The sequence below is a fragment of the Vanessa tameamea genome, chromosome 7 (genome assembly GCF_037043105.1).
Source record: "Vanessa tameamea isolate UH-Manoa-2023 chromosome 7, ilVanTame1 primary haplotype, whole genome shotgun sequence".
In the NCBI taxonomy this organism is placed as follows: domain Eukaryota; kingdom Metazoa; phylum Arthropoda; class Insecta; order Lepidoptera; family Nymphalidae; genus Vanessa; species Vanessa tameamea.
In genome coordinates this window covers 10,135,172-10,163,076 of record NC_087315.1, presented here as the reverse complement: position 1 = coordinate 10,163,076, position 27,905 = coordinate 10,135,172, and the positions used below count along the sequence as shown (strand labels likewise).

The window sequence follows — 27,905 nt, the reverse complement described above, 5'->3', positions numbered from 1 at the left end:
ATTTAATGCTTTAAAGATTTTGTGTAAATGTTTTTTTTTATTCATGGGGTATATATATATTTATATATGTCATACGGCTTTACCTTAAAATGTTATTTAAAGGATTATTAGTTAAATAATACTGTCTCAATCATTCGAATAAAAAAAACAATAAATTTATAGAAAGAGAGAAATCGGTGTTTAAACTACTAGCCGCTGTGCAACGTTTATAAGTAAAGCCGATTATGGAAATAAATATTATAATGGCTAAATATTAAAATAAAACCTAAAACAAAAATAATTACCAAGCAGATGATGAAATGTGACATAGTTCCGTGTGAAAATCTCCTTCATTCGTAACTTACGTAAGTAGTTAAAATAAAAATATATTTTTAACGAGCGAAATATATTTTCGCTGAAAAAAACTAAACGCTTGTTTAAATCATATCTGTCACTCCATACAACACTTAGGGTTCACTGAAGCGGAACTTAATCATAAAAAAAAAAAAATATATTTCATATAATACAAAACCATGTAACAAGCGATTGTTTATATAATATAAGCAACAAAATGATACCATTGTATTTGTCACGACTTTACTGACACGTCAATATCAGAGGTCACTGACGCGTCTTTACAATTTTACTCAACAAGATAAGGGTCAGTTCACACTGTTTCAAAATTATTTCAAACTTAGCCTAAAACCGCCGGGACCAAGCAACAAAACATGTATTTATTTATATCTGCGACTCGCGAAACGTGGAACAGTTTAGTGGTTGTTTATAAGCTAATAACTCATTTCCTTAATAAGAAAGGAGGGCATTTCCAACAATGGGAAATTTACGACAATTTTATACTTTAATTTGCCTACATTTTAACAGTTTAACAGTTTATAATAGGCGTAACAGTATAATATATTCCAATCATTTTTTAGTGGGAGTAAATAGGTTAACGAACGATGAATCCTACCTTAAAAACTGCCGTTAAAAGTATGTGTCATTGAGCAAAAACATATTTTTATTTTCGTAAATATATTTTAATAAGCCATCATACATAACCATTATATATTAAGGAATACTTAAACATGTTCAAGAAATATCTGAAAATATGAAGGAAATGTATATTTTTAAAATATTTAAATGAACATGTTTAATAATGACATACAACTCATCAGAGACAAAACAATTACATTGAGACAGATTAATAGGATTTAAATGATATAATTACACTGGCGAATTTTCGTGGGGGAAGCAACCAAAGGCATTCATTAGCGTATCCTTCTGTAGGCGTTTCTGTTGCTCGCATCTGTAATTATTAGCGCCGCGTGTTTAGGTTTTTCCTATATTGGTGTGACTACTGCATATAGAAATAACATTACTATTAGAATTGATATCGATTTATCATTCAGTAATTTTATATATTTTGATATGTGTAAACATCTTAGCCCTCGTTACACGGTAAGGGCTGAGCCTTCGGGCGTCAGACGAGTAAAGGTAAGGCTTGTTTACACACTTACGACTTTTTTATCATTTTACACAAATAAAATGTGAAATACATATTTTAAATAAATTTAAAATGATTTTATCAAGAATATATTTCAATAATGTATTTGCACAATGCCACTTCAAATAAACTTATACTGTTCTATGGTTTTTGCTTTATAATTGAAAGCTGTTCCTTAAACAATTAGATTGTCAGCGATGTCGGCGCTCGGGGCGTGGGGCCCCTTAATACCGAAACAAATAATTTGCTTTTGTTTAACATTTCCTACCGAATTCTCGTCACAACACACGCTCGTGGTGCTATTTAAATTTTTAAGCTAAAAAGATAAAAAGTCTACTTTCAAATATACTTAAGTAGGATTCCAAAATTATGTAATTTATTATTTCTTAGCGCTAAGTATTAGCACAGATACAGAGTATAAAATAGATATGTATCTATATATGTGTAGGATTCTACAGTTATGGGTTTACTGATGCTTAGTGCTATTTATTAGCACAGAAGTACATACAATATACAAATGTAATTTTACGGACTGTGTCGTTGATCGATCGTTAGTACACATGTCACTTGCACCTGTGCATGTGCACTTTCTTGTTCTCGTTTGGCCGCCCGCACCGTGGCTGAAATTCGACGAGAAGATACAATTTGAACTTAAGACCAAGAACTCCATCCATCAAAATACTTCCATTAAAACAATTGTCATTCAAATTCTGAAAACCAAAATATTTTTCTATTCCATTTTCACGTATGTAAAAATTTGATAATAATATAAAATAAAATAATAGAAGTAATTAAGAACAAAACGACGCCATTTAGTATAGAGGTTATATTTATTTATCCAGACTTTCAATTTAAAGATTGAGGTCAAACAACTAACCTTTTCAACCTGTGTGCAGTGACCTTTACGAATGAAGAAGACCCACTAAACTCATTCATATTGTATGGATAATTACTTGGAAATAAATTTAACACGTTTATTTTCATTGTACTTCCTAAAATCATATCATTTTAGAAAAGGGTTTTATTATTTAGTTAGTAGTTATTGTAGTATATAGTATAAAGTTGATCTAGTAGCTAATTTACAATCTCGAGATAAACGACCTTGGTTCATAACCTGGAACGGTTTAATAAAATTAGTTATTTGTTTTTTTTTTTTAATTGAAATTGTTAGTGTTAACACTTCCGAGCCCAAAACCGTACGTAAAACTGTTGATGTTATGCGTGACCTCTTCCACGTCGTATTTGATTTGCTGGCCTTAGTTTAATTTTTAGATTAAGTGTAAGATACTAGAGAGTATACTTGCGTTTATGCAAATACTTGTGCACAATAACATACATAAATTACATAGACAATTCAACTTTATAAAAGAAGGCTCAAAGGCTAATTCCAAATGCAAGTCCAACTCAACTCTAGGTACTGCACATGACTGAACTAGTTTTAATAAATTTGAATGAAAAGCACTATCAAATCTCAGGGATGTAGAGATTCGTCCAAATCGGACATATTTATTTTCTTAATGCAAATCAAACGTATACTTATAGAGCCTGCTGTAGAGAAGCATACATACAGAAAGATCACATAGTAAATGTAATAATAATGAACAAATATTACGACCTAGCTAAGCTAACCAAAAATGGCCATTAGGTTAGTTTATATACGGTGGCAGAGAGAGCTAGAGGTACACCAGAAAACTCTCACTATAACACACTTAAAGTCCTGTCAAGAACTGCAGTAAGTTCTGTGTTAGAACGAATACCTAAAGATGCGCTAACAGATTCCTACCAAATTTGGCACCATGAGCAGTAAAGGTGAGCGTTGATACTCATTGCTAAAGTTCTCTCCTTCAGCCACACATTAAGCCAGTTGTATGCCATGATTGGTTTTAAATTTTGTACTAACTCCAAAAAGCTGATGAAAAATAATATTTTTCAAATATACTGAATTGTTAAACTTAGTTTAATCTCTTGCTTAATTTAACCTATTTTGAACTATTTATTATTATTTATTATTTATTAGATTTTATTATTAAACAGAAATAAATATACACCAAAGAATTATAAGTTTAGGTTTTTGAAATAGAATAATTTTCTTATATAAGAGTATTGTTTCAGATCTATTTTAGTAAATCACATTACAAAGAATTACGCGTTACGTGTTTTAAGAGAACGAATGCGTAACAGTTACATTTCGATTCGCACAGAAACCAGAGAAGTGCATCATCCAATAAACAATTTATGTATAGAAAATAACAACTCTAAAGCTTTGTGTATTATATAAATAACTATCTGTATTTATATGTATACTTACATATATGTTTTATATTCTATATATTTGACGACCTCCGTGGTCGAGTTGTGTGTACACCGGTTCTCATGGGTACGCCACTCCGAGGTCCCGGGTTCGATTCCCGGCCGAGTCGATGTAGAAAAAGTTCATTAGTTTTCTATGTTGTCTTGGGTCTGGGTGTTAGTGGTACCGTCGTTACTTCTGATTTTCCATAACACAAGTGCTTTAGCTACTTACATTGGGATCAGAGTAATGTATGTGATGTTGTCCAATATTTATTTATCTATATTTATATATGTTAATAGATATATGTACGATATTTTTAATGGAATTTATTTAATTTTATTGCTATTTTTTAACTTGCAAACGTTTGCAAGCGTTAAAACTATTGTATGATTAAATTTTATTATAAACTATTTGTAAATAAATAAATAACTGTCATAGTAGGTTCGAGGCGTATTAGAAATTCTACAGCGTTCTCGTCAGATAACCTATTCATAGTTCCGTGCCAAATTTAGTCACGCTGAATACTAACACGCTCATCACGGTGAACGTCTGTTACATCCTTCTTGATCTAAACGAGCTTGTAGCCATGAAAAAAGCCACATATAGACATGTTACATAGGTATAATAATAAAACAACTGTGTTTTACGTTTATATACTTATAAAATAATATGAAATACACAATTAAAATATATATGTACGAATTCATCAGGTTTTTCAAATATATGACGCTATTATATGTATTATATAATTACTTTTGATCGTGAAATGAAATTAAAAGTACTAATGATTTAAGCATAGGTTATTTTCGTTTTATAAACATGACAATATGAATCTATGTAGTACCTCAATACAAGGCATGTACATTAATGTTTCTTCAACTTTTAGCAGGTTGTAGTGCAAAACTAACCTGTGAGTATTAAAAAGTATCATTATTTTGACTGGCAACACAGTCATTTATATATTATTTAAATTAACTCCTTCCGGGATGTTTTTACCAAAGTACGGACACTTACAATTGCGTCACAATATATTTACAACGATGTTATTTATATTCACAGTAACAATAAACACTTTGATAGAATCAGTGATAGGTAATCATTGTATGAACACGAGAAATAAGGATAAGCTTATAACGGCAAGTCTCCGGCTCCGCAGTAAGTAAATCCTTCTTGGGGCAAGGTTTCTATCGTAAAATACCGCAGATATTTTTTCTGTGCCGTATCATAAATTCAAATCGTTTGTCAAAAAACGTTAATAAATAAGGCATATTATTCAAGATCATGTAGATGATAAAAGGCGTGGAGCTAATACTTGTTGACTTCCAGGCAGGACATATTATATATGCCTAATTGTTTTAAACTTTATACTCCAAATGTTGGAAAAGAGTAACTTAGTACTTGAGTTTCTCGTCGATTCTTCTCGGTAGAATCTACATTCCGAACTGGTGTTAGCATCACGTTTCATACAATTCTGTAAATTGACGATTCAAATGTGCTTGGAAAAGCCTACATGAATAAAGAATATTTTGTTTTTTTATAATAATTAAATAAATTATGACCGGTAAAACGTTTTGAATTTAAAATAATTAAAGAGTAACATTTCTAACTAAAGTTACCGAAAATAATCAAAATATTAATAGAATATCCTTTAACATACATTGAGACGTAATTTTACAACACGACAAATTATACAAGACGAGTGACTATTGTAGTTCTATATCATGTTGTTAATTGAGCATTTAAATCCGTGTATAATCTCGGCATGGGCACTTAACTATTACATAGACAAGATTGTCTATAATACGGGATGCGAAGTCACTTAACCGTAATAACTATGTATGTCTTAATAAAATTTGATTACAATAAACCACGCCGGTTTTAGTTTTCTTTAACTACTTTGACCAACAAGTTCGTTTATGATGAAAGAGACCTTACAACATTAATGTTTCCCTTGAGTTAATAGCACAGACAATATTGTTTTTATTGATATTATTAACATAATGTCTCACGTGCGGCATAGTGCGGATGCTACATATCTATTTACTCGCCCTAGAAAAATGCATTAACTATCCAAGGTCTCAACTATACAGTTTTACGTTATCTGTATTAATAGCGTAAATATTTTTTTAATCTGTATTAAGTATTATAAACCAGTTAAGACCCACGTGCCTTCACGATGACATCACTATACTATAAGGAGGAATAGATTATCATGACTGTGTTCGAACATTTGTATTCAATCAAATACATACACATCATTAAAGTTTTTACTTATATTTAGTTGTTTTCTATATTTTATTTTCCACTGGCTGTTTTATCTTTAAATCTCGATAGCCATTACGAGAATAACTCGAATATATAAAGACTAGCTGTCATCCGCAGCTTCGCTCGCGTAGAATATAAATATATTTACAAATTAACTTAAAATATTACGTAAATTTAAGACCTCCTTGTATAACACATTGGTGTGTATTTCAGCCCTTAGGTTAGAATATCAAAAAACACTTAAATACGTATTTATTCATTTTTAATCAGTATCCCAAAAAGAAAGTTTCATGTTTCTATCTTAAAAAATTACGGACTTTTATACAAAATTTTACCCTTATCTCATCCCCGTAGGGGTAGAATATGCAGAAACACTTAAATAAGTATGTACAAGGAGTACAGTATCCCAAAAATAATGTTTCATGTTTCCAACTTAAAAAATTACGGACTTCATAACGGTTTATAAGTATACAGACTAAAATATAAGTTTTATGCTTCTAGTCCTAAAAATGACAATACTTTCAACAACTTACAACTTTTCATCCCCCTTTTCAACCCCTTACTGCACTTTTTCCAAATAAAAAGTAGCCTATGTCCTTTCTCAGGCCCTAGACTATTTGTGTACCAAATTTCATTTAAATCGGTCCAGTAGTTTTGACGTGAAAGCGAGACAGACAGACAGAGTTACTTTCACATTTATAGTATTAGTATAGATAGTATAGATTATAAGCTTAACTAATAAGTTATTTCTGAGTAATAAAAATAATCTTATCCAATTTGTCACGGAATCTCCTATAAATAAAGCGCAGATACGTAAGTCGTTTTTCGCAGGAACTAGTGAGTTGTCTAATCTTAATAAATGCAATATGCAAATGCATGCTAGAAATTACTGGACAAATGATGTGAAGAAAAAATTATGCATTAAAGACGGCAATAAATAAACGATTCGATTACCTATATAGTTATTTGTTTTATTCCAATGCCAGATTAAGGTTAGACTAATTACCAAACAAGTCATTCAAATTAAATACCTACTCTTTATTGTCGAAGCGAAGGTGACAAAAACCATCCCCAGTTGGCCCGTGTCGTAATCCGCTTTGCAAAAATATTAAATTAGGATGCCTGAATCGGTGAACCTACAGTGATGGATTTTAACTGATATTTGACATGTACTTAGAGATCTTGGGTCGGTTTAAGGCAAAGTATTTTCTCATAAAAAAAACTTTACCTATATTCTTCTGAAAAAAATGTCTGATGTATAATTTAGTGTACCTTTATACGTTTATGTTAACAGAGTCTTTTAATTTATTTAGCAGTTTATTAAACCACTTTTCTCCCTTATAGACTGTTATAATATATTCGCGGCAAGGTTCCCAGTTTTATGACTATTTGCTTAAAACAAAAGAAATCCGAGGATGACATACGGTCACGTTTTCTTTCGCCGCTTTGCTTTATTATAGCACTATCGAGGATACCTTCCATGTAAATTTATTTCCTGCAAGAACTTACTTCGCACGTGACTTCCTTTAGTGATGAGACAGCGATGATGCACATATTGAAACTATGATAAAACATATTCCAATAACTCTAGAAAATTAACATTATTCAAAACTAATTACTTTAGAGGGAAACTGTGGTGCAATTATGGTAATGGCTAGTGTACAATCAGATGCGACTTTTTAAGAGGATAAATACTTTGTTACTTTTATAAACTTCTTATGAGAAGGCGGAATGACACGTGGAAGTAGAACAAAGCGGTTTTTTTTTTCGTTAAAACTATTTAGTCTGAAAATCATCAAATTCACCTCCAGGATAAACTTGAGTAAATTAATTATACCCCGTATCCGTGTAATCTCAGCAAATCTAGTTGAATGATACCGTTCAGAGAATGGATAATTAATTAAAAAAACGCCTTCTTTTGGTCGTGTTTTTCATTTTGACTTTTAGCAGTCTTTGTATTTATTACAATAATTACTATGTTTAATTAAATGTCTATATTTGAAAAAAGTTTGACAAACAACAGATATCCGTTTAGCAGATGAAAATCGATTTCTCCGTTACTTAATCGATTTAAATTTGCGATTAAGATTATATATTAATTTTCAATAAAGCTGATAATAGAAACAAAATAAATATTTTCGATTTAAGCAATTTAATTCAGTGTATAAGTACTAAAAGTCAAACTAGAATTAAAATTCGTGATATTATTGTATAAAATACAATACAGTATGGTTAATTCCGTAAAAAAAAAAAAACTACCTATTATATTTGTGAATTCACACAAACCGCAATACAGACAACGCAGATTAATTAGTTAATTACCACAATTGTGTATAAAATGTCGAAATAATAAACCGAGTAATCTGGAAGGAAGCGACCTTGCTTGTTGCTTCCTCTTCAAATGTTAATTTCCAACAAAAAAATGTGTGACGTTGCATTTATGTCCAGCTTACATCGATTATAAATTAAACGAAAAATAAGCGATGAAGAAAAGGACTGGACTGGACTGGACATTGTAGGTAAGTAGTCTTCTCCGTGACATTGGGACTAAGAAATAGTAACCATTCCTAACATCCTCAATAGGATACGATGACAACTATAGTAAAAAATTAGTTATATTCCTTGTAATTATACTGGCTAACTCAACCTTCATCATTACAATAAAAAGTACTCCTGTTAAATATACTGCTATGCGACGGTGGAAGGAATGTGTGGTAGCCACCTATGGCAGACTTGCACAGTTTGCGTACCATAACCATTCAGGTGATAAATACAATCTTAAATCAATATAGCTCTATTCTCTTTAAAAAAATATAAAGCGGATCTGAATTAACTTGATATAAGTATTTTTTATACAATCGCTCGAGATATTTAACATTTACGTTCAATACAAATTATATTTTTCCGCGTGAACAAGGATACAATTCCGTAAAATACTCGCGATGAATCAATTGTATTCCAAATGCAAATATCGGTAATCTTATAGACAGTCTTTCACCGACATCGAAGTCTGCATAATGTAATTTCAGTCGTCGTTCGCTTCATTACACATTCGTTATTGTTGCGACCTTGAACCGTCATTTGAAGGAAATAGCAGAGAAATAGGTAATATTTTTTTCGGTAAAGTAAATATATTTTAACGGTACGATAGTTTTTTTACTTTAAAGCAAAACTGTTTCTTTTTCAAGACTGCCCAAAAATAAGGTTTAAAGTTTCAGGGTGTATGTAATTCATTTAAATTATGTGATTTTTTTTATTCAATTATAGAATTTAAATAAGGTGAGGTTAACAGCCTATAAATTTTCACAGCTGGGCTACGACTCCCTTTGAGGAGAAGGTTAAATTAAATTGAACAGACTTGGATGTATAGGGTATAGTTAGAATGCTTACACCACATTCCGAGTGCCTATATTTTTTTATTTAATTATTAATTTTTATTATACATCGCAGCTGTCGTGTTGTCATTTTTTCTTAATTATGTATTTTTGTAACTGTTCATTCTGGGATCGTCACATAATGTTTTTAACAATAGTAGTTGTTACGTTCATCTTTTTCTTAAATAATCACATAAATACGTAGTACGTTTCCCATGACTTTGGTTTATCGTTTATATTTTCATTTTTTTTATGTGGCTGATTAGTTGTTATGTTCTAGATATGGAAAAAATTGATACGATATAATATATAAAAACCTATTAAAGTAAATTACTGTACAAATCATGTCTATGTCGAATGGCGTCAAGAATGTTAACAGATCACTTATTCATCGAAAATCCAATTCCTTGGATGAAAACGAACAGAAAAAGTAGAGCTCGGTTCATTTATTTATCGAATAAGAGACGAATAGTGACGCTTGCTCTCAAATATTCTTCAGCATTTTCAGCCGCGGCTCCTGCACTCAATGTCGTAACGTTGTAATTTTTTTTAAGATGAGACTGTGCAGTGTGACGCGTGAGATGCCAGAATCGATCTCGTCTCAACTTGCGTCTGCTCATCAAATCTTGCCTTTATCACGATACAGCCTAGTAAGAGTTGAAACTATGACGATGACCACCTCCTTTTGATTCTGACATATATATATAATGTATATTTAAAAAATACGACTGATCTTAACGTCACGTTGAAAGACAAAAGTGGATAAATTAATGAAGTAAAAGTTAATTCCTGATTGATTTAAAACGATTCATAACTGTTTAATTTAAACAATAATAACATTGCTCATACCGGCTAATTCATATTAAAAAAAGTATTTTTTAACACAATAAAACAAGCGATCTGCGTTATCTTTAATATTAAAAATACGGTTTCCTACAAATAAATACCTAAATAAAGAGACCCGAAACATTTCATCCGTATTTAATCTGTTAGCTCTACGTGTGAACACGTAATTCAACTCCATCGGGACTACTATTTCCACTGTCTCTGAACGTTAATTAGCATTAAATGAAATATATTCCTACGAGAATAAAGTTAAACTAAACTATTGAGTACGCGTTGTATTTTACACGCGTTGAATCGTTATCATATACAAAAAACTTTAAGTAGATTGCGAAAAGTTTTTAGTATTCATATTTTTCAATTCGAATCGATTTAGTATTAATTATGTAGAAGTTTGCAGGCGGGAGAGGAGTTCACATTTTCTTTACACCTGACAAGGTTAAGTAGTTAAGACTTAAACGCGTAACAATTAAATTAAGAAAATCACTTTCACGTGTATATTAAAAACTATCTGAACCTGAAATTTAGTAAACCTTTCCTGTAGTACAAAAACCGTCACGCCCCGTTTTACCCCTCGAGGGGTGAAATAAAAAAAGTAGCCTATGTTCTTCCCCCCTCCTTATCTCCATACGAAATTACATCTAAATCGGTTCAGCGCTATAAGCTTGAAGACGTAACAGGCAGAGTTTGTTTCGCATTTAAAATATTAGTATAGATTATTTTTTATGCCGTTACACATAAAACAATTATAATTGTACAATAAGAAAATTATTTACAACAACAATTAAAAAAGTAATATATATATCCCATTATTAAAATGAAATTATTTCGAATTGCATGGTTAACAAAAAATAGTTTCGCGTGTATTAAATCTGTAAATCCGTTAAAACCGCAATTCTCGGTGCTCTCACGCCAACAGACGATCGATCACTCGGCTCAAGATTATTATGACATTAACTTCTTATGAAAGCAGTGACGCGATCGGTACCGCGATAATGGGTGCAACATTGGGTAACAGAATCATTATTCAAAGTTAAATTCACTTTGATATAGGAAATAAAAAAAAAGAAGTAAACTCTTCTGAACGATTTCTCCAACGGCGGCCATTACTCAAAGATAATTGTCATCTGAGTGCAGACACAAGCATATTATTCCCTTACTCTCTGAATCTGATAGAATGGAAAATCCGACACAACCGGAATGTGTCCCGGCACAGGACTAAGGGCTTTAGGTGCTTTCAGAGGCACGGAATGACGAGAGTGTAAACACTGCCTTCTTCTAAACTCCGAGCCGATATTGAGATCTTCTCAACAAAAAAACCCCATTGTAATTGCGGTTTTATAAACTAGACACTAGACCAATAAACAGGAAAACTATATAGTACGGGTATGTTTAGTGTAATATCTTTTCGACTATATTACTATGTAGTATATTGTTATTGTTCTTTTTAAATATTGATTCATTTTCATTTATAATGTAAATTTTATTTATATCTGTATATAATAATGCTAAAATTTTCTTGTATTGCTTATGCTTACTTAAACTTATGAACTTAACATATCTTTACAAATATAGAAAACTCTTCAACACGTGTGAGTAATTTTTGTGTGTGTTTGAGTGTATCCATCAGTGTTTTTGATTGAATACGTGAAGTGGCGCTGCGATCGGGATATAATAGATTTTTATTTCAGACCATCTACTAAATTATAAAAATTAAAACATTACGTTTTAATTTTTATAGACACTACAACTTACTTCAAGGTAAACAATACGTATATATAAAAGTTCATTGTTCATTTAGTGTAATGAAAGTCCAGAGAAGTGCCTTTATTTACAAATATATATAATCTTAACAAAGTAACTCTTTTAAATTTCTTTTAAACGAATTCACAGTTGTATTCTTGGTCACTAAGGAATCGACGTCTTATATTATGATTTATGCATGGGTCCTAAATTCCTGTTTCTTTCAATTATTTTGTTTGTAATTTAGTTGCCAAATAAGATGTTTCTGGAATCGAAAGATCATATTTATTGTTTTAGCAGACATTTTTACTGTTTCTTCGTGATCGATGACACATCGATTCGTCCTAGTCACTTCACTTAATACCTACATATATATTATATTTATTAAAGTTACTTAACATTCAAGTTAACCAAAACTCCAAACCAACCCAAACTAGTATGCACTCAAAAAAATCTATCTATCTATCTATTAATTAATCGATTTTAGTTGTGACCACGATCAGTCTCTTCAGAACATTTCTTTCGATTTATCACTCGATCAACTAAAATCGCCTCGTTTTTATTGTATGCGACTCGGTTTGATGCGCCTTAGATGCGACCACGAAGTACACAAGTCAAGATAGCAGACGTAGCAACGGTTACCACAGAGTGCATAATTGTTAAAGGTCAGTCTGCATACAACGAGTTCCAGGCATTACCCGCGATTATATATATAAGTGAAGTAACATTACTTCAAAACCGGTTACATTTCTATTAATAGTGTTACACCTAACTGTAGAGATGTGTCCTTTATCTTGTTATTGTAACAATAAAAAAAAACACTGATATTGTATTTGTATAATTATTTTTATTCACTATCTTGAATCTTTATGATTATTATATACGATTTTTTAATAATATTTAGAACTTTTTTTTTATAAAACCTAACAGAAAAAGTCCATTCAGCCAAGTAACATAAGTAAAAACTTATATTTAATATATGTAAATAGCTGCATGTCGATGTTTCATTAAAATAGAACTTTTTCATAGGATTTTTTTTATCTAACAACTAAACACTTTATCAGAATAAATGTAACACATAAAATATTATTTACTAAAAATATTTCGTATTATGGTTTCAAAAGTATCTACCACTATTGTAAATGTATTCATTGAATAAGTACAATGTCTTTAGTAATTAATATAAAGAGCCTGTATTGTAATCGATTAACGAGCAGGTGCCACTTCACGCTAAGTGGTCACTTCTGTTTGCAGACATCGGCCATATCAGAAATATTAAATATACGTTACGTACTCACACGTTTCTAACCGTAATACTTAAATTTATCCTTTTTATGTATCGTGTCACCACAAGCACAATAAATATTAATTATAAATATCTTATAAGTAAAATACTAAAAACCTTTGACGTCTTATAGCAAGATGAAGACGAAGGAATATTTCTTTAAAACATCCATTTTTATAACGTTTTCAAAGAAGTAAGTCCATCTTAACCTTAAGTGCTGAAATTAATCTCGACTCTCGAGATCGTACTCGAGAGGTAAAAAGAAAGATAAAAGATTTACTTATTTATCTTCCGATGAAACGACTAGGAAAAATCTCGAAGTCCTGTTTATTTTAATAGATTTTCCTAATTTAAATATTTATATAATGCAAATACAAGAGTTTAGTAAAGATGTAGATTGGAACAAACAGCCCTTTAAAATACAATAAAAAGAAACGGAGCGACGAACAATACTGGCCGTCTGATCTCGGAACACAGAAAGAAGTAAAATATTTTTTCTTTTAATGTCTTAATAACGATTGCAAAAAAATACTATTAAATATTCTATTAATCTTTATTTTATTAATATGACAACCATATTTCTTATGAATATGTAATTCATAATTATTACACATTTAATCTGTCAAATATACGTAATACTCAACCAAATATAATCACATTAATTCACTATTAGACATTTTAAAAATTATTATTGTTATTGTATTGTTTTGAAAGTGACACTTTTTGCAATAATTATATATTCAACTTTTTAAACGGGTAACATTGACAGATTCTCGTTATGGTGGATATTTGATAGCACTATATTCACTTTTTATTTTAACCGTCGAGATGTAAACGAATGAAAGCATAACGATATCGATGATTAAAATTTGAATAAGTTGTAAACCAAGTGTTTTCCTAAATAATATATGATTAGTACAGTTTGAAACGGATTAATCATTCATGTGTTAACTCTTTTAAATGGGATATTTTGAGCACAACTACAGTGTATTGTCAACAATACCACTGGACCACACCACTGGAGTATCATTTACATTTTTTTTTTGTAACCACTACACCGACGAAGTTCTAAGACAGAACTTATGCATTTATCGATATCAATTATCTATTATTCATTTTACAATTATTAAGATCAGCAAGATCAACAATTATTAAGATCACGACTATGACACAGAAGAATTCTTTTCGCAGGTCTTGTTTTTCCCTAGGAACTAGTCAACTGCATTTCGTCAAATTATATTATTTTTTAATATTGATTTGTGTTTGATATTTCTTATTACTTATTATCATTAAAAAAAAAACATAATTAATTGTTTTATAGCAAGTTACACATCACTAGCCAGTGGTGGGGTAACCGAAAAAAAAATAGTGTGATACAGAGATGTCGTATCGACAATACACAATGAAAAGTCAACATTAGTTTATAAAGTGTCAATATTACAAACAGATCAATATGTATTAATTATATCAAAAAAGATTTAAGTAGGTTGTTTTAAAGAAACAGCCATAATTTTAATTGCTGAAGTTCAAGCAGAGATTCTGTATACAAATGTCCGCTCTCAGTTCTTACGTAAACCTTAATAATAGAAGGGTCATACTGAGAAACGACGGTAAACTGCGCATTCTCCTATAATAGTGGAATATACAAATCCTACAAGCTGACAGGCCACACACCACAGTCTATTGTGAAACGGCCTAAATAATAAATCTTCACGTAACTAGAGGCCGTACAATAATTTTAACTAAGAGCCTTCCACATGGTCGCATGATAGAATCGCCATTTTAAAGATCGAAATGTTTAGATGATAAGGGCATGACTATACGTTTGGCCTCGTAAAAAGATTAAAAAAAAATTTATGTCAGATTTAAAAAAGGCTAACGATATTTCACCAGCCTACTTACATAAAAAATATACCCATAAAAATCAACAATTTGATACTATCTATAGTAATTTTAACTATTTACAAAGATAAAAAAAACCATTCGTGTGGAAGAGGCATTATCATTTCCGAGACCAAAACAATCGCGGACTAACCTGTCGCAACATTCCCATCATTGAGATGGTGTCGTAATATTATTATGCTCTTTACCCACACGGTTATCAAGATTTACCCGTGCATATTGTTTTTAAGCGCAAGCACAACAATGAATTAGCCTTTTTGCTACTTATGCTAAGAGGTATATAAACAACCTTGATGTTCGTGCGTTTTGCCTTCGCTAGTTAATGTGATCGACACATTCGTTAATGATGAGGTAAGACTGTTAACATTGAAAATATTAAAAAAATATCATTGACATTATATATGATATTTTGACTTATATCGTATCGTATTTAAATTATTTATTTCACTTTTTTTACTGACTTACTACCTCGTCTGTATGGGCGAACTATAATGTCGACTTTTTCTTCGTTCACTGTATGCTGAGGTAACACACCTGTGGTCAATGTGTCATTAGATACAAATTTAAATGTTCAATGAACTCCTCAAGAAATAAAAAAAAACACACACAATTATATCTCCAATGTTTATTGCGTGATGTGTTTGCGCACAAAAGCAACTTACTTTTTGTGTTGTATAATTTAATTTATTGTTATAAATATTCTCAGTAATCGAAATATCAATTTATACGAACAATCAGTTTTACAACGCCTGCTATACTATACGTATTTCTATATACACATCAAAAATATAGAATATTTTTTTTATATTATCTTCTCAAACAATCGCAGGACCCATGACCAATAATAAAGAACATCAAACAATGCTAAACATTACTAATTAATACTACATTTCTTTGACATATTTTTTTGTTCAAGTTATACCTGCCTATATCTTTGAAATATCTAATAATATAATATATATCTGTCATTAAATATATTCTATTGTTTCGAATTTTGCCCACTGGTATTATTTTTAAGAATTGTGCTGTAGCTTCTGTATCGTTATATTTACTACTCCAACACCCTCACATACTACAAAAATGTTTGATGTTTAACAGTTTCAGAGCATATTTCTTCTGGTAAGTTCGATAGGATCAAGAAACCTTGTCGGAGATTAATCATCAAAAAGTTGTAATTAAACACACAATATTCTTCATAAAGGCTATAGAGGACTCACTCAGAGGTCTTCTATCCGATATTATTTATACATCGGACGTTAAACTTTTAAAACCTTCGTAACCTCAATAACTTTCTGTTTCAGATGCAGTAATCATAACCATAATACCTGGGATGAGACTGAGCAGTCCCATCATAGAAATATTGTAGCCTTGCAATTGTAATAAAAAGTTATAACAGGATGCTTGATATGTTTTTAATTCTTCACGTTTATATCCCTTTTCAACTGTTCTGTACTGTATTGTATTCTGTAATGGTGGATTTTTAAAATTTAATATTTTATCGTTCTCCTATTATTTAATGAATTTTCTGAATATTAAAGAGCAAAATACATGTAATGCTAATTACGATTTGACTTTTCCTTTGATTTAATCTTATTTTTACAAGTTTTCAAAATGTTAGGGAAAACAGAAGGTAAGCAAACTTTTATATATCTTATATCGGCAAAAAACTAGTTCTCTTTTGCAAACTAATGCTCAAAAGGTAACAATTAATACTTACACGTTTTTGTATAAACGACTAAAAACAGCCGCTACAAAAAAAACAATTTTAACCTCTCGAAATGTTTTTCATTCCGAGTTTTCGGTTTACCCCAAACCTTCGTCCATAACGGTTCTAAACAGTTATTTTGGTTGTTAAGAAACAGCCCTACGTAATACCTTTGTGGTAGGACTTGTGCAAGTCAGTCTGGATAGGTACCACCTACTTATCATATTCAACCGTCAAGCAAAAATACTTAATATTGTTGTGTTCCGGTTTGAAGGGTGAATGAGACAGTGCTACCGATTTATTCCGGCTACAAATTAAAAAATAACCTATTTCACACCGGACGGACACCTACCCAAAATATCTGCATGTAACTTTGACGTTAACCATTTATTAAAATCCCTTTACTTTAACAATTGACGTCAGTAGATAATAAGAAACCCAAAAAGTACAGCTGCAATAGTGCGCTTCCTTTCATTTTATACCCAACGTCACGGAAACTAAACGTGATTAATGTATTTGTATTGTAGGCTTCATAGCGCACTTTTACAATGAATGTGACACATTTTTAGGTATAACAGAAGAAATACGATCAAATGGGCCAGCTGCTCGCGAATGGTCGGTAGTATAATCCTTTTGCCTTATCCTAAATAAGAAAAATCTGAAGGATAATACAGTGTATGATACAATACTTAAATCCTAATGGTGCATTATGCCGAATATGCTCGAACGTGCATGTTATTGTCTAAAACAATTAACTTCTTATGATATTTCAGTCGGAGTATCTTCGTCTTGGACTTGAATCTTTTAATGATGATCTCATAATATATTGTATAAATCAAAGGTTAAATGCCAAAAGCTTTACCTTTATCCGTGAAAGTATAATATGAAAGTAAAATCTAAATCCCAAATGTACACGAAATAGGTTCAGTGAAGGCCTTTAACACTTGGTTTAGCCAGCTGTGGAGCTCGTTATAAGGAACAAAGGCAAGCGACATCAAACAAGTTGGGTACTTATTTCTTCATACTGCGATAACTTTTATGTGATTTGAGATCTTCTGAACTTTCTACTTACTTTGATTTATTTCCAATGTTGAAAGAACATTTCCAATTACCTCCCTCCTCTTCTACCGTAGTCGACGTTTTAAATCTTTACTACTTATATTAATCTCAATTATATGCGTATTTTGTATATCGAAAGCACAAATCATTCCATTGTAAAACTTCTTGTAATAAATATTGTTGTTATTTATTTTATTAAGTCATAAATTCTAAATAAGTTTTGAACCCAAATAATATAAAATATTAAAATATGTTAAAAATATGCATATGGATTGATCTTTAGGCACTATAGTCATGATTTTTATGAAATTAAACGATTATTATTGAATTTATTAACTTTCACAAAACAAACGTTACAATTATGCATTTAAATACTGAAAAGAATTTACAGGGCAATTTTATTACAGAATCCAAAAAAGGCAACAACAGTGCAGCAAATAAAATGGGCCCATTTTCAACGAAACGTATATTTGAAAAATCCTTTCACAAAAAAACATTATTTTTATGAACAAAGCAAACCATTTAAATTAATATAATTATATTATCTGTGTGATATTTAATGAGATGATGATGATAAGAGAAATGAGAATATATTAGTGCACTTCACTTTTGGAATATTAATGGATAGAATCCATCTTGAGAATCGTGACCATCCACTTAAAAACTTTCAAGTTAAATCTCGGGCAAAAATCTTTCATCTTGTTGCATAAAAGCATAGAAAAACTGCACAGAGCACGGGAGGAATAAAGATAGACGAGTGAGATAATCAGTCAGGCATACAGGATGAGGCCGAGCTATCTAGCGACCCTATCGCGGAATTGTGGATAATGGTCTGGGAGTCTGGATAATGCGCTTAACCGGGCCCTACAGAGTAAATTGAACTGGAATACGTGGAAAAAAAGACATTTTCGAATAGAAATTTAAGTCCACCGAGAAAGCTTTGAAATCCAGTCAGGATTAACTTAGCTCCCCGGTTTTAACTTTTTGCATTTGATAAGAACACGATGCTATTTTAAACTAAATGTTTAATTGAAGTCAATGCAAATGATTTATTGATGCCTTCGACAATTTACACTTGATATATAGGTTTACATTATTATATGTTTAAATTCAATAGTTTTATTGTATTGAAAATTATAAGAGACTAGCTGACCCGCGACTTCGTGCGCGTTTGAATTTAACAAAACAGTTTTTGTTGTATCCTAATTTAAAACCATATTATATCAGCTATCTGCCAGTGAAAGTCCCGTCAAAATCGGTCCAGCCGTTCCTGAGATTAGCCGGAACAAACAGACAGACAAAAAATTAAAAAATGTTATTTTGTAGTATATGTACCGTGTATGTAACATACATATGCAATTAGTAAAAAACGGGTATTTTGATATTACAAACAGACACTCCAATTTTATTATATGTATATATGTACAGATAAGAAGATAGATTTTCTTTCGCCGGTTCTCTTCGGGGCAGCGTACATTCATCCAAACCGGTGGTAGTTTTCACTTTGACTATCAATAAGAGTAATGCTTCTTCATTGAATGTAAGAATTTGAATTTGAAACGAAAGGTGAGCAATTCTTGTTTCGGGTCAGAGTTTTAGATACTAGACAAATGTTTTATTGGAAAAAAGGGCCTACGTTGTATGTTTGTATTACTCGTTTTTATAGGTACTTAGATAATTCTATTCCGAATATTGTCTATACATCTCATATATTATTATTATTATTAAATTGAACGGATAGATAACTAATGGATCGCCGAGTGGCTATAATCCTTTACAATTAATAGCAGCACTGATATCATTAATAATGAAGCTTCATAATATATTAAGATGATAATAAAATGTTAGATATTTAAATATTTAGAGACAGTTTACCGATTGAATGTACCATATGATACCGCTGTTGGAGTCTAAGAAAAGTATCTAGTAGTCGGATATAGTAATTTAAACAAATAAAGGCACACGCCATTGCCCTTACGAACCAGTTCGACGTACACACTATCAGCAAACAGGAATCGCGGTTCGCCTCCTCCCCCTTGATTATTATGATTCAATTACATGGAAGTGCGTAACGCCAGCCATCGAGGGCTAAGTATAGTGCATTCAACGTTCAATACTGAACAACCTTCTATTAAAAAGCCTATGTCGACAGGGGCATTGTAACTATCAGCTACGGTCTCGATCACGACTGCACGAATAGTCGGAACTGGCTCCAGTCTTAATAAACAATAGTATTTCGTGATGAGAAATGTCAAAACAGGAACATTCGTGAAACTATCGTCTACTTGTGACTTGGACGAAATTGGGCAGATGCAAATGACCGGTCAATGTAGCTGTATTGGCGAGCCTGAGTCGATACAGTCTCTCGATGGAGGCTGACGAGCTCCCAGCTCGCGCCACAGTCCCGTTACTTGGACGCAACGTGCTTGTTATGCAACTGATGTGTCCCGCGATCATCGCAATGCCGAGCACACACAATTCACTTTACAATTAGAGTGATTTATACTGAATATAACTCGCCATCTCCATGACATAACGAAATGGGTCATGCGAACTTTGGACGTGATAAAATAAGGAATATTCGTTATACCATGTTTGAATTATTATTTTTGGCTTATATTTGGTAAACGTACTTTCAACTTATTTACTTATTGAAAATATAATATTTATAGTATGATAATAAAATTCAAATTAATCAGCAGGTATTCTTGTACTGTAATTAAAGGTAGTTGTCGTTTATTATTTGGCAATACCTTCATGGTTACATTAGCCCGACTTAATCCCAACAGGGCGACGTACAAAGAGATTAATTACACCGTCTGCGCTATTTCCATCTATGTAACCCAGGACGCTACCTGTCCTTATATAACATTCATTAGCAAACACTCGCGGTAGAAACATGTCTTGTCCAAAATCCCGAAAAACACCGTCTAATATTGTAATATTATTATTATGAAAGGCTATCTCATTTTCAAACAAGGAAGTATAATATATTGATATTAATTACCAGCGTTATAAACTCTTTATTAAATAAAGCTCCGCGTATTCACGTTCCTATTACAAACGATTTCAATGATCCCAAAACGAATTGAATTCGAAAATACTCAATGTCATCCGATTAAAAGAAAATGAGAACATTCCAGCGCGTAGCCAGAACTAATGTGCCTACTCGATGGAAGCCTTCCCCCTAGCTTGGCCCACTCGTAGCTGCCAGATTATCGTTCCTCAAAGCAATTTGTAGGGATTTGCGGTTAAGCTTGGCACTACTGACTAATAGGTAATTCATTGTTTTTTCGTGATTTAAATAATAATTAATTCTTAATAAAAACCATAAATATATTTATACGTTTAACTTTTATATTACTCTGAACTAAAAACAATTACAAAAAATAAGTTTTGTACACTTCTAATAATATCAAAAGAGATGTCGCGAGTTGGTACAGTCGTACTCAAAATAAAAAAAAACATTACAAAAACGGCTGCATATTAAGAGTTTAAAGTGCGAACTTGTTTTCATTTTAAATTAAATTGATATGAAACAAGAAAAAAACAATACTTAAGCCTTGAATATTTTACGCGAGAAGGGTAAAAAGTCCTCAGAAATTAAAAATATATTTATATATATATATATTGTTGTTGGTTCTTCTCAAGTCTGAGGTATTTCTACTAGAACCGATAGATTCTAATTTGATTTATAGAAACGATAATGTCGTAAAATATGCCGTACGGTATTATTAATTAGAGTTTTTATATAAATGTAATATAACCTTTACACTAATAATTTACGCCGAGTAGTACTGGCAGAAAAAGACGGATTAGATAGTGAAATAAAAAAAAAGTTAATTTATCAGTTTCACTAAAATAGAGTAAAATTTTCACCAAAAAAAAGTATAAGTAATTTTTTTTTAGATAAAAATAACTATTACGCGTTAAACCTATCAGGCGTAAATTTATTTTGTAGTTAATATTGTGACATTTATCACAGACAAAATTCATACAGTAAGATTTTTTTACTACTATATTTTTCTACTGCTACATTTTATATGATACTTTTAATTTTTGATTATAGATATATATAGGCGAATGTTTTGATGAAAGATCTGTTGATCATCAAAATGTTACAACAGCTTATATCTATGTTTTTAAATAACTATTTTTCTTAAATAATTCTGATATAGTGACCCAATCTTTCTTAAAAATAATTACCTATTTTAAATATTTTCTGTGCATAAACATAGACATGTACAATGTGTGGTTTGGAAATGATTTTGGAAATATAATAGATAAGGCATGATAAAAATTAAGAGCATGCGTTAAGAACTATAATAACAATACAGGTGCTAAGTTTACTTCAATCTATTCTAATTTAATTGTATCTTATGATTAAAGAAATATGGAGTAAAACTGAGCAAAATTCGATGGGTATAGGAATTCAATATACAAGAGCAGATCATGAACATTTTTTTATTGGGACTGTGCAATACTTTTATGATCAAACACATATTTAAAAAAAAAAATGTGGATATGTTTATTGTAAGGATCATAGATATTATTATTCCATTTATGTAAATGGATTATTGAGAAAATAATTTTATTACTTATTAAAAATTAGAAATAATATTTTGTGTGAGAGCATACTTGCTGGAAAATATTATTTCTGGTAATATGTACTAACATAAAAATATTTTTATCATTAAGCAAAATATCTCCTCCGTGCGACAAACATAGATATTAAGGAAATAGATTTAAGTACAAAAAAAAAATTGATATTATATTTTATTAATATATCTGGATAGTGGATAAAAAAGTAAACCAATATCCAATAAGATATTTATGAATAAAAAAGTTTAAGCAAGACTGCCTTCTTGAAATAATAAATTACAATTACATTTATAATGTCCATTATGTATATTTAACCCATAATACAATTTCAATTGAAGGTAAAATTTTACAAGCCCTTTTTTTTCAATACATTTAATATTGTCATTCTGTTGCATATTTACCATAGTCAAAATGTTACATTTTTTAAATCTCAATAAACAACTTTTTTTGTGAAGTTTACTGAAACTATAACTAAGTTTTGAAAATAATTACACACTAAAAATTTATTATATTTTATTTGCTTTTTGAGGTATAACTTTTTATTTTCTATAATATGCAAATAATTTTATGTCATAACATTAGTGATACTAGGTCTCTTTTACTAGCTACTAAAAGTTTTACTTAAAATGTCTATTAATAATAAAGTTGTAAAATATTATTGACATTAAGTGAAGAATTATATTTTTTTTAAATTAAAGAGGCCAAAATACTTTTAGTTTTGTATTAGTCACTTTAAATTCAAATAGACATTTTAATACATTTTTTTGATATCTAAAATAAACTGAAATAAATAAACCTAAATGCTTATAATATACATTTCGTTCCATTATTATTAACTTAAAAAGTAGTACGGTATTGCAGTAGCGCATGCAGTGTTAGTAGCAAATAAACGAGCGCGTAGGAAGCAAGGTTCTTCTCTCACCTCGCAAAGTCAGTGGCGCGGGATCCAGAGGTGTTGCCACCACCCCTACGAGCTGTGCCAGGGCCTCGACGGTCCATAGCACGCCCCACATGTCCCACAGCCGCATCACAACACTCCACTATCTCATTATTGGCACAACATACACAGAACTTAACAAATGTGAACACCTAACTAAGCTAATTTCTTGTGGCACGATCATACTTTGGAAAAAATCATCGCAATGCAAATACTTATTATTGTATGTTACGACGTTTTTTACATTATGTTAACTAAGATCCTTTTGAAAAACTACTCGAATGTTATTGAAACAAAGACAGATGCTGCACGTCATAACATTTCACCGCTGAACTACAGAATACGTTCACTATCTACGACCCTTTACGTCTCGCTGTCGTCCTCGTCCAAACATTAGTGTTGTGCTGCTTCTATTTTACCGAAAACGGTATCTGAATGATGCGTTCGGAAATATTTCATCTCGATTAAAAATCGATTATTTTATCTTTAAATCCTTTTTTAGATTGTACTAATAATATTCGTAAAAGAATTAAACAAGATTATTTACCATATTTATTGTGAGCTTATTTATGCTTACAGACACATGGAGTGTATGTGACAACTTGCTTTAAATCAGATTTTTTTAATTTCATAACAATTTCAGCTATTTGCTGTAAGTATTGTATTTTTACTTGTGGATCTTTTGGCATTATATAATTACTCGCTGGTCGCCATTCACCATTTACTAAGTGTGCGGGTTGAGAAAATACACCTTTAAATGACAGTCCAAAAGAGCCTGTAATATTAAAATATTTGAATAATATACTTTAATGAAAAATAAAAACAAAATACCAATAAAAATCAAAGTACCGTTACACTGTATACCCAAATTTATGACGTAACTAGGATTAGGATCGAATAGCCATATTTTGATCAAATTCAAAAGAGCCACAGCTTTTGCAATGGAAATTGGTCTTTCCGACATTTTCTTCTTAGCCTAGAATTGTTATCACTTAATATTGAAACAACAAAAAACTAAATCGTAATAAACATATGCACATACTTTTCGATCAGCCACTTTATTCCATAATGTTTCATCAAAAAACATTAAATATTCCATTGTTCGCATTTCCGGAGTAATAGTGCCAATACAAAGAGTTGAATTTTTAACTTTTGTGTATCTTTCATATGGATTAAATGAATCATATTTGTGTATAGTTGTTCGAATATCAACCAAATGATTTATTCCGACAAAACCCCATACTGGGGGACAAAACATATTTCTCAAAGGTACTTCAGCAATTTCTGCAGCCACTGATGCTATTTCCAATCCAATGTCTGACGTAACAACGACAATATTATTTTTATTAATTTTAGTTATTGAATTAGCAATTATAGTAGCATTATAGCATGCTGGTCCTAGATTTGGCAAAACAACATAAAGTTTGGGTGAAGCTGTTGCATTAATGTTACTTGCAATATTTTCCATAAGTTTTTTATTCTTATAAAGCCATTCACCTATTGAGTATGTAGACCTATGAAAAACCAGAGATTATATACGTATATGTATAAATAATATATTTATTTCCCATAATAGTAAATTGATTCACTTACTGGAATGGAACATAATCGAGAATTATTAAAAGGTCAGAACTAGTTAAGGCGGCCCCTATTTTCTCAACATATTTTACTATCTTTCCCAAATATTCGGTGCCCACATAGTTACATTCGTGTTCAATAAATTCCATTAAGCTTTGTGAACAATTTTCGTCATATATATAAATTTTAGATATATTCTTTTTTACATCTTGTTCTAAAAGACCTGATATTATAAAGAGTGATAAAGGATTCCCTGCACCCGATATACATATTATGCCTTTATTTTTAGTGAACTTTTCAATCAAATCAGAGTTATCAATTCGTGCTACTCTCTTCATCTCAAGTTTTAGTTTCTTTTGAAATTGTCCAGAGCTATCAATCAAATATTCAAATCTTTTTGGTGCAAAAAATACATCAAATTTATAGTATGAGTAACAATATTCTAAAAATTCCGATGCATAACCTATATAAAATGGCTTACTACCAGCCATTAATAACTCTTTCCACACAATCGGTGATCCAGTGTGGTGCCATTTGTTTTTTTGATTAATTTTTTGTAGCCACGGCTAAAATACATTGCAAAAATATAAAATAAACTGATTTTGACTTAACTATTTTGTAAAAAAAAGTTAAAATTTTTACTTTTATAATAATATTTTAAAAGGTATATATAAAAAAATCTCTTGGACTATTCGTTAATTTTCGTGTAGAATATATAAATTGAGTAAGAGTTTCTTAATTCAATTTTTATTTTCTTGGTTCGTCTCTATAAGATTTATATTTTCAATCAGTAGTTTAACTTATCTTGTAAATTTAAGAATATGATAAGATGTGTGCGCTTCAAGAAAAATGCTTGAAGTGCACACATCAAAAGTGAATAAATTACATTTGAATTTGATTTTACTATATTAAAAATTATTAGTTTATTAATAAAATATGATTAACACTATAATCAACATAGTTTATTATAAAGCATTCCAAATTCCATAACATATTTTATCACTGACCTTCCATTCTGTTACTGGTTTTTCTATTCGTTCATAACAAAAATCAGGTAATCGTTGTGCTAGGTAATCGGCGACTAAACATATTTCTGCAAATAAATCGCATTGAGATTCTCCAGCTATTACATAGCGAACACCCATACTGATAATAATTTTTAACACAATGTTTTTTATAGAAGAAACAATATTATGTTAATCTTTTATGTACATCCATATAATTTTATCTTTTACGTAGTCGATCAGAGTATCTTTGAGTGACGTTTTTTTCTAATTTTCAATTGAAAAAGGTTACATAGCTAAGTATTGCTTAGTGTAATAAAATAGGTCTTGGTAAATCAAATCCTGTCATCTTTTTCATCATCATAGCTTCTATGATTACTCAAATCAATCGATTCGTGTTTCTAGACGTGATGATGTCTCAAGTCAGAACCTCAAATCGCTATATAGGCTATGGTTTAGCCACGTTAAAAACAGCACTATAAGTATTGTCAATTTGTCAAATGTCATTTTGACACATAATTTTAGACACTAGACGGTAAAGAAAGCACGTTTATAAGCAATTTAAAAATATTTCTCATACAAATTACTTTTAGAAAAACCATGGTGTAGCTTAATACCGTAAACAATAATTTTATTAGATTAAATCCTGCTACTCATTTAAGAAATTAAAACGAGTTTAGAGTACAACCTTATTAAGTTACACGAGTTTTGTTTACTATAAAACGGAAATGCTAAATACAAACACCTACTCTGGTTTCTGCGATCTGCTTATAGATAAAAAATACGACATTAATAAATTAAATTTTATTGAAAAATTTGGATTTAATACGATTGCTATCAATACACATGTCGAAGAAGGAAGCTATGAACCGAAAAAGAAAAAAAAGAAAAATGACCCTAAAGAAAACAAAGACCCAATCCCAGCACCTGTAGAAATACCAGAAGATGTGAAAAATAAAACTAAACTAAACATTTTACAAAGAGTTACTATAGAGTTCTCAGATTCTAGTATATCTCACAAGTTTACTCAGTCCGAGAATTTAAGGAAATACGATATCATAGCAGTTTTACCAAAAACCCTTCAAGCTTTTCAATATGCATGTGGTACTCTGGATGCTGATTTAATTACATTTGAACCACAAACAAGGTTGCCTTTTAAAGTTACTCGCAAATCATATAGACTAGCTGTGGAACGTGGGCTGTTCTTCGAACTGACATATTCACCAGCAATAAGAGATTCAACATCAAGAAAAAATATTATAGCTACCGCTCATATTTATCATGCTGTTGGTAAATCAAAAAACATCATTGTAACCAGTGGAGCTGACAACTACACTCAAATAAGAAGTGTTCATGATGTTTGTAACCTTGGGTTCATCCTAGGTTTGAATAGCAATCAAAGTTTAGAAGTTATTCGAAATAATGCACACAAGCTTATTTTGAAAGCTCAAGGCAGGAGGTGTGGAAAACATTATATGGAGGTTACTTCAGCGGTCATTCAAAGTGAAAATAAAATACCTGAATTATAATGTTTATTTATTTTATACTTCACTTCTTTTTAAAAATATTTCTTTATTTGTACATAATCAGATCCATTTTTAAAGCTTAATAATTATTTTATTTTTTGGTATATTGTGTAAGCAATTTTAGGAAAAGTTTATAAAACAATGAAATACTGCTTTAGAACATAATTATTTGATTAAAAATATAAATTACATTGTATACATTAATAATAATCACAGATTATATAATAATAAAAGTAGTTCATCAAGTTATGAATGAGTTCAATAGATTCAGAGATTATGACACAAAACAGAGGTTCAGTCTCTTTA

General features: G+C 30.7%; 3 protein-coding genes across 3 annotated transcripts in view; 1 reads left to right on the top strand and 2 right to left on the bottom strand.

The window, feature by feature from the left end:
• Window positions 1-23,893, bottom strand: part of LOC113398324 (uncharacterized) — a 182,663-nt gene extending 158,770 nt beyond the window's left edge. Inside the window, exon 1 of the mRNA XM_026636993.2 lies at window positions 23,477-23,893. Coding sequence (XP_026492778.2) covers window positions 23,477-23,582 — 106 coding nt within the window. The 5' untranslated portion in view covers window positions 23,583-23,893. The remainder of the gene's footprint in view (window positions 1-23,476) is intronic.
• A 161-nt stretch (window positions 23,894-24,054) lies between these two features.
• On the bottom strand, window positions 24,055-26,217 carry LOC113398302 (putative malate dehydrogenase 1B). The gene is made up of 5 exons (XM_026636960.2): window positions 26,077-26,217; window positions 25,085-25,635; window positions 24,534-25,005; window positions 24,341-24,461; window positions 24,055-24,266 (listed from the first exon to the last, which is right to left on the bottom strand). The coding sequence occupies exons 1-5, from the start codon at window positions 26,212-26,214 to the stop codon at window positions 24,055-24,057; spliced, it is 1,494 nt and encodes a 497-aa protein (XP_026492745.2). The 5' UTR covers window positions 26,215-26,217.
• A 388-nt stretch (window positions 26,218-26,605) lies between these two features.
• On the top strand, window positions 26,606-27,617 carry Rpp30 (RNaseP protein p30). Its single transcript, XM_026637062.2, has one exon. The coding sequence runs from the start codon at window positions 26,802-26,804 to the stop codon at window positions 27,600-27,602; it is 801 nt and encodes a 266-aa protein (XP_026492847.2). The 5' UTR covers window positions 26,606-26,801; the 3' UTR covers window positions 27,603-27,617.
• Window positions 27,618-27,905: the final 288 nt, after the last annotated feature.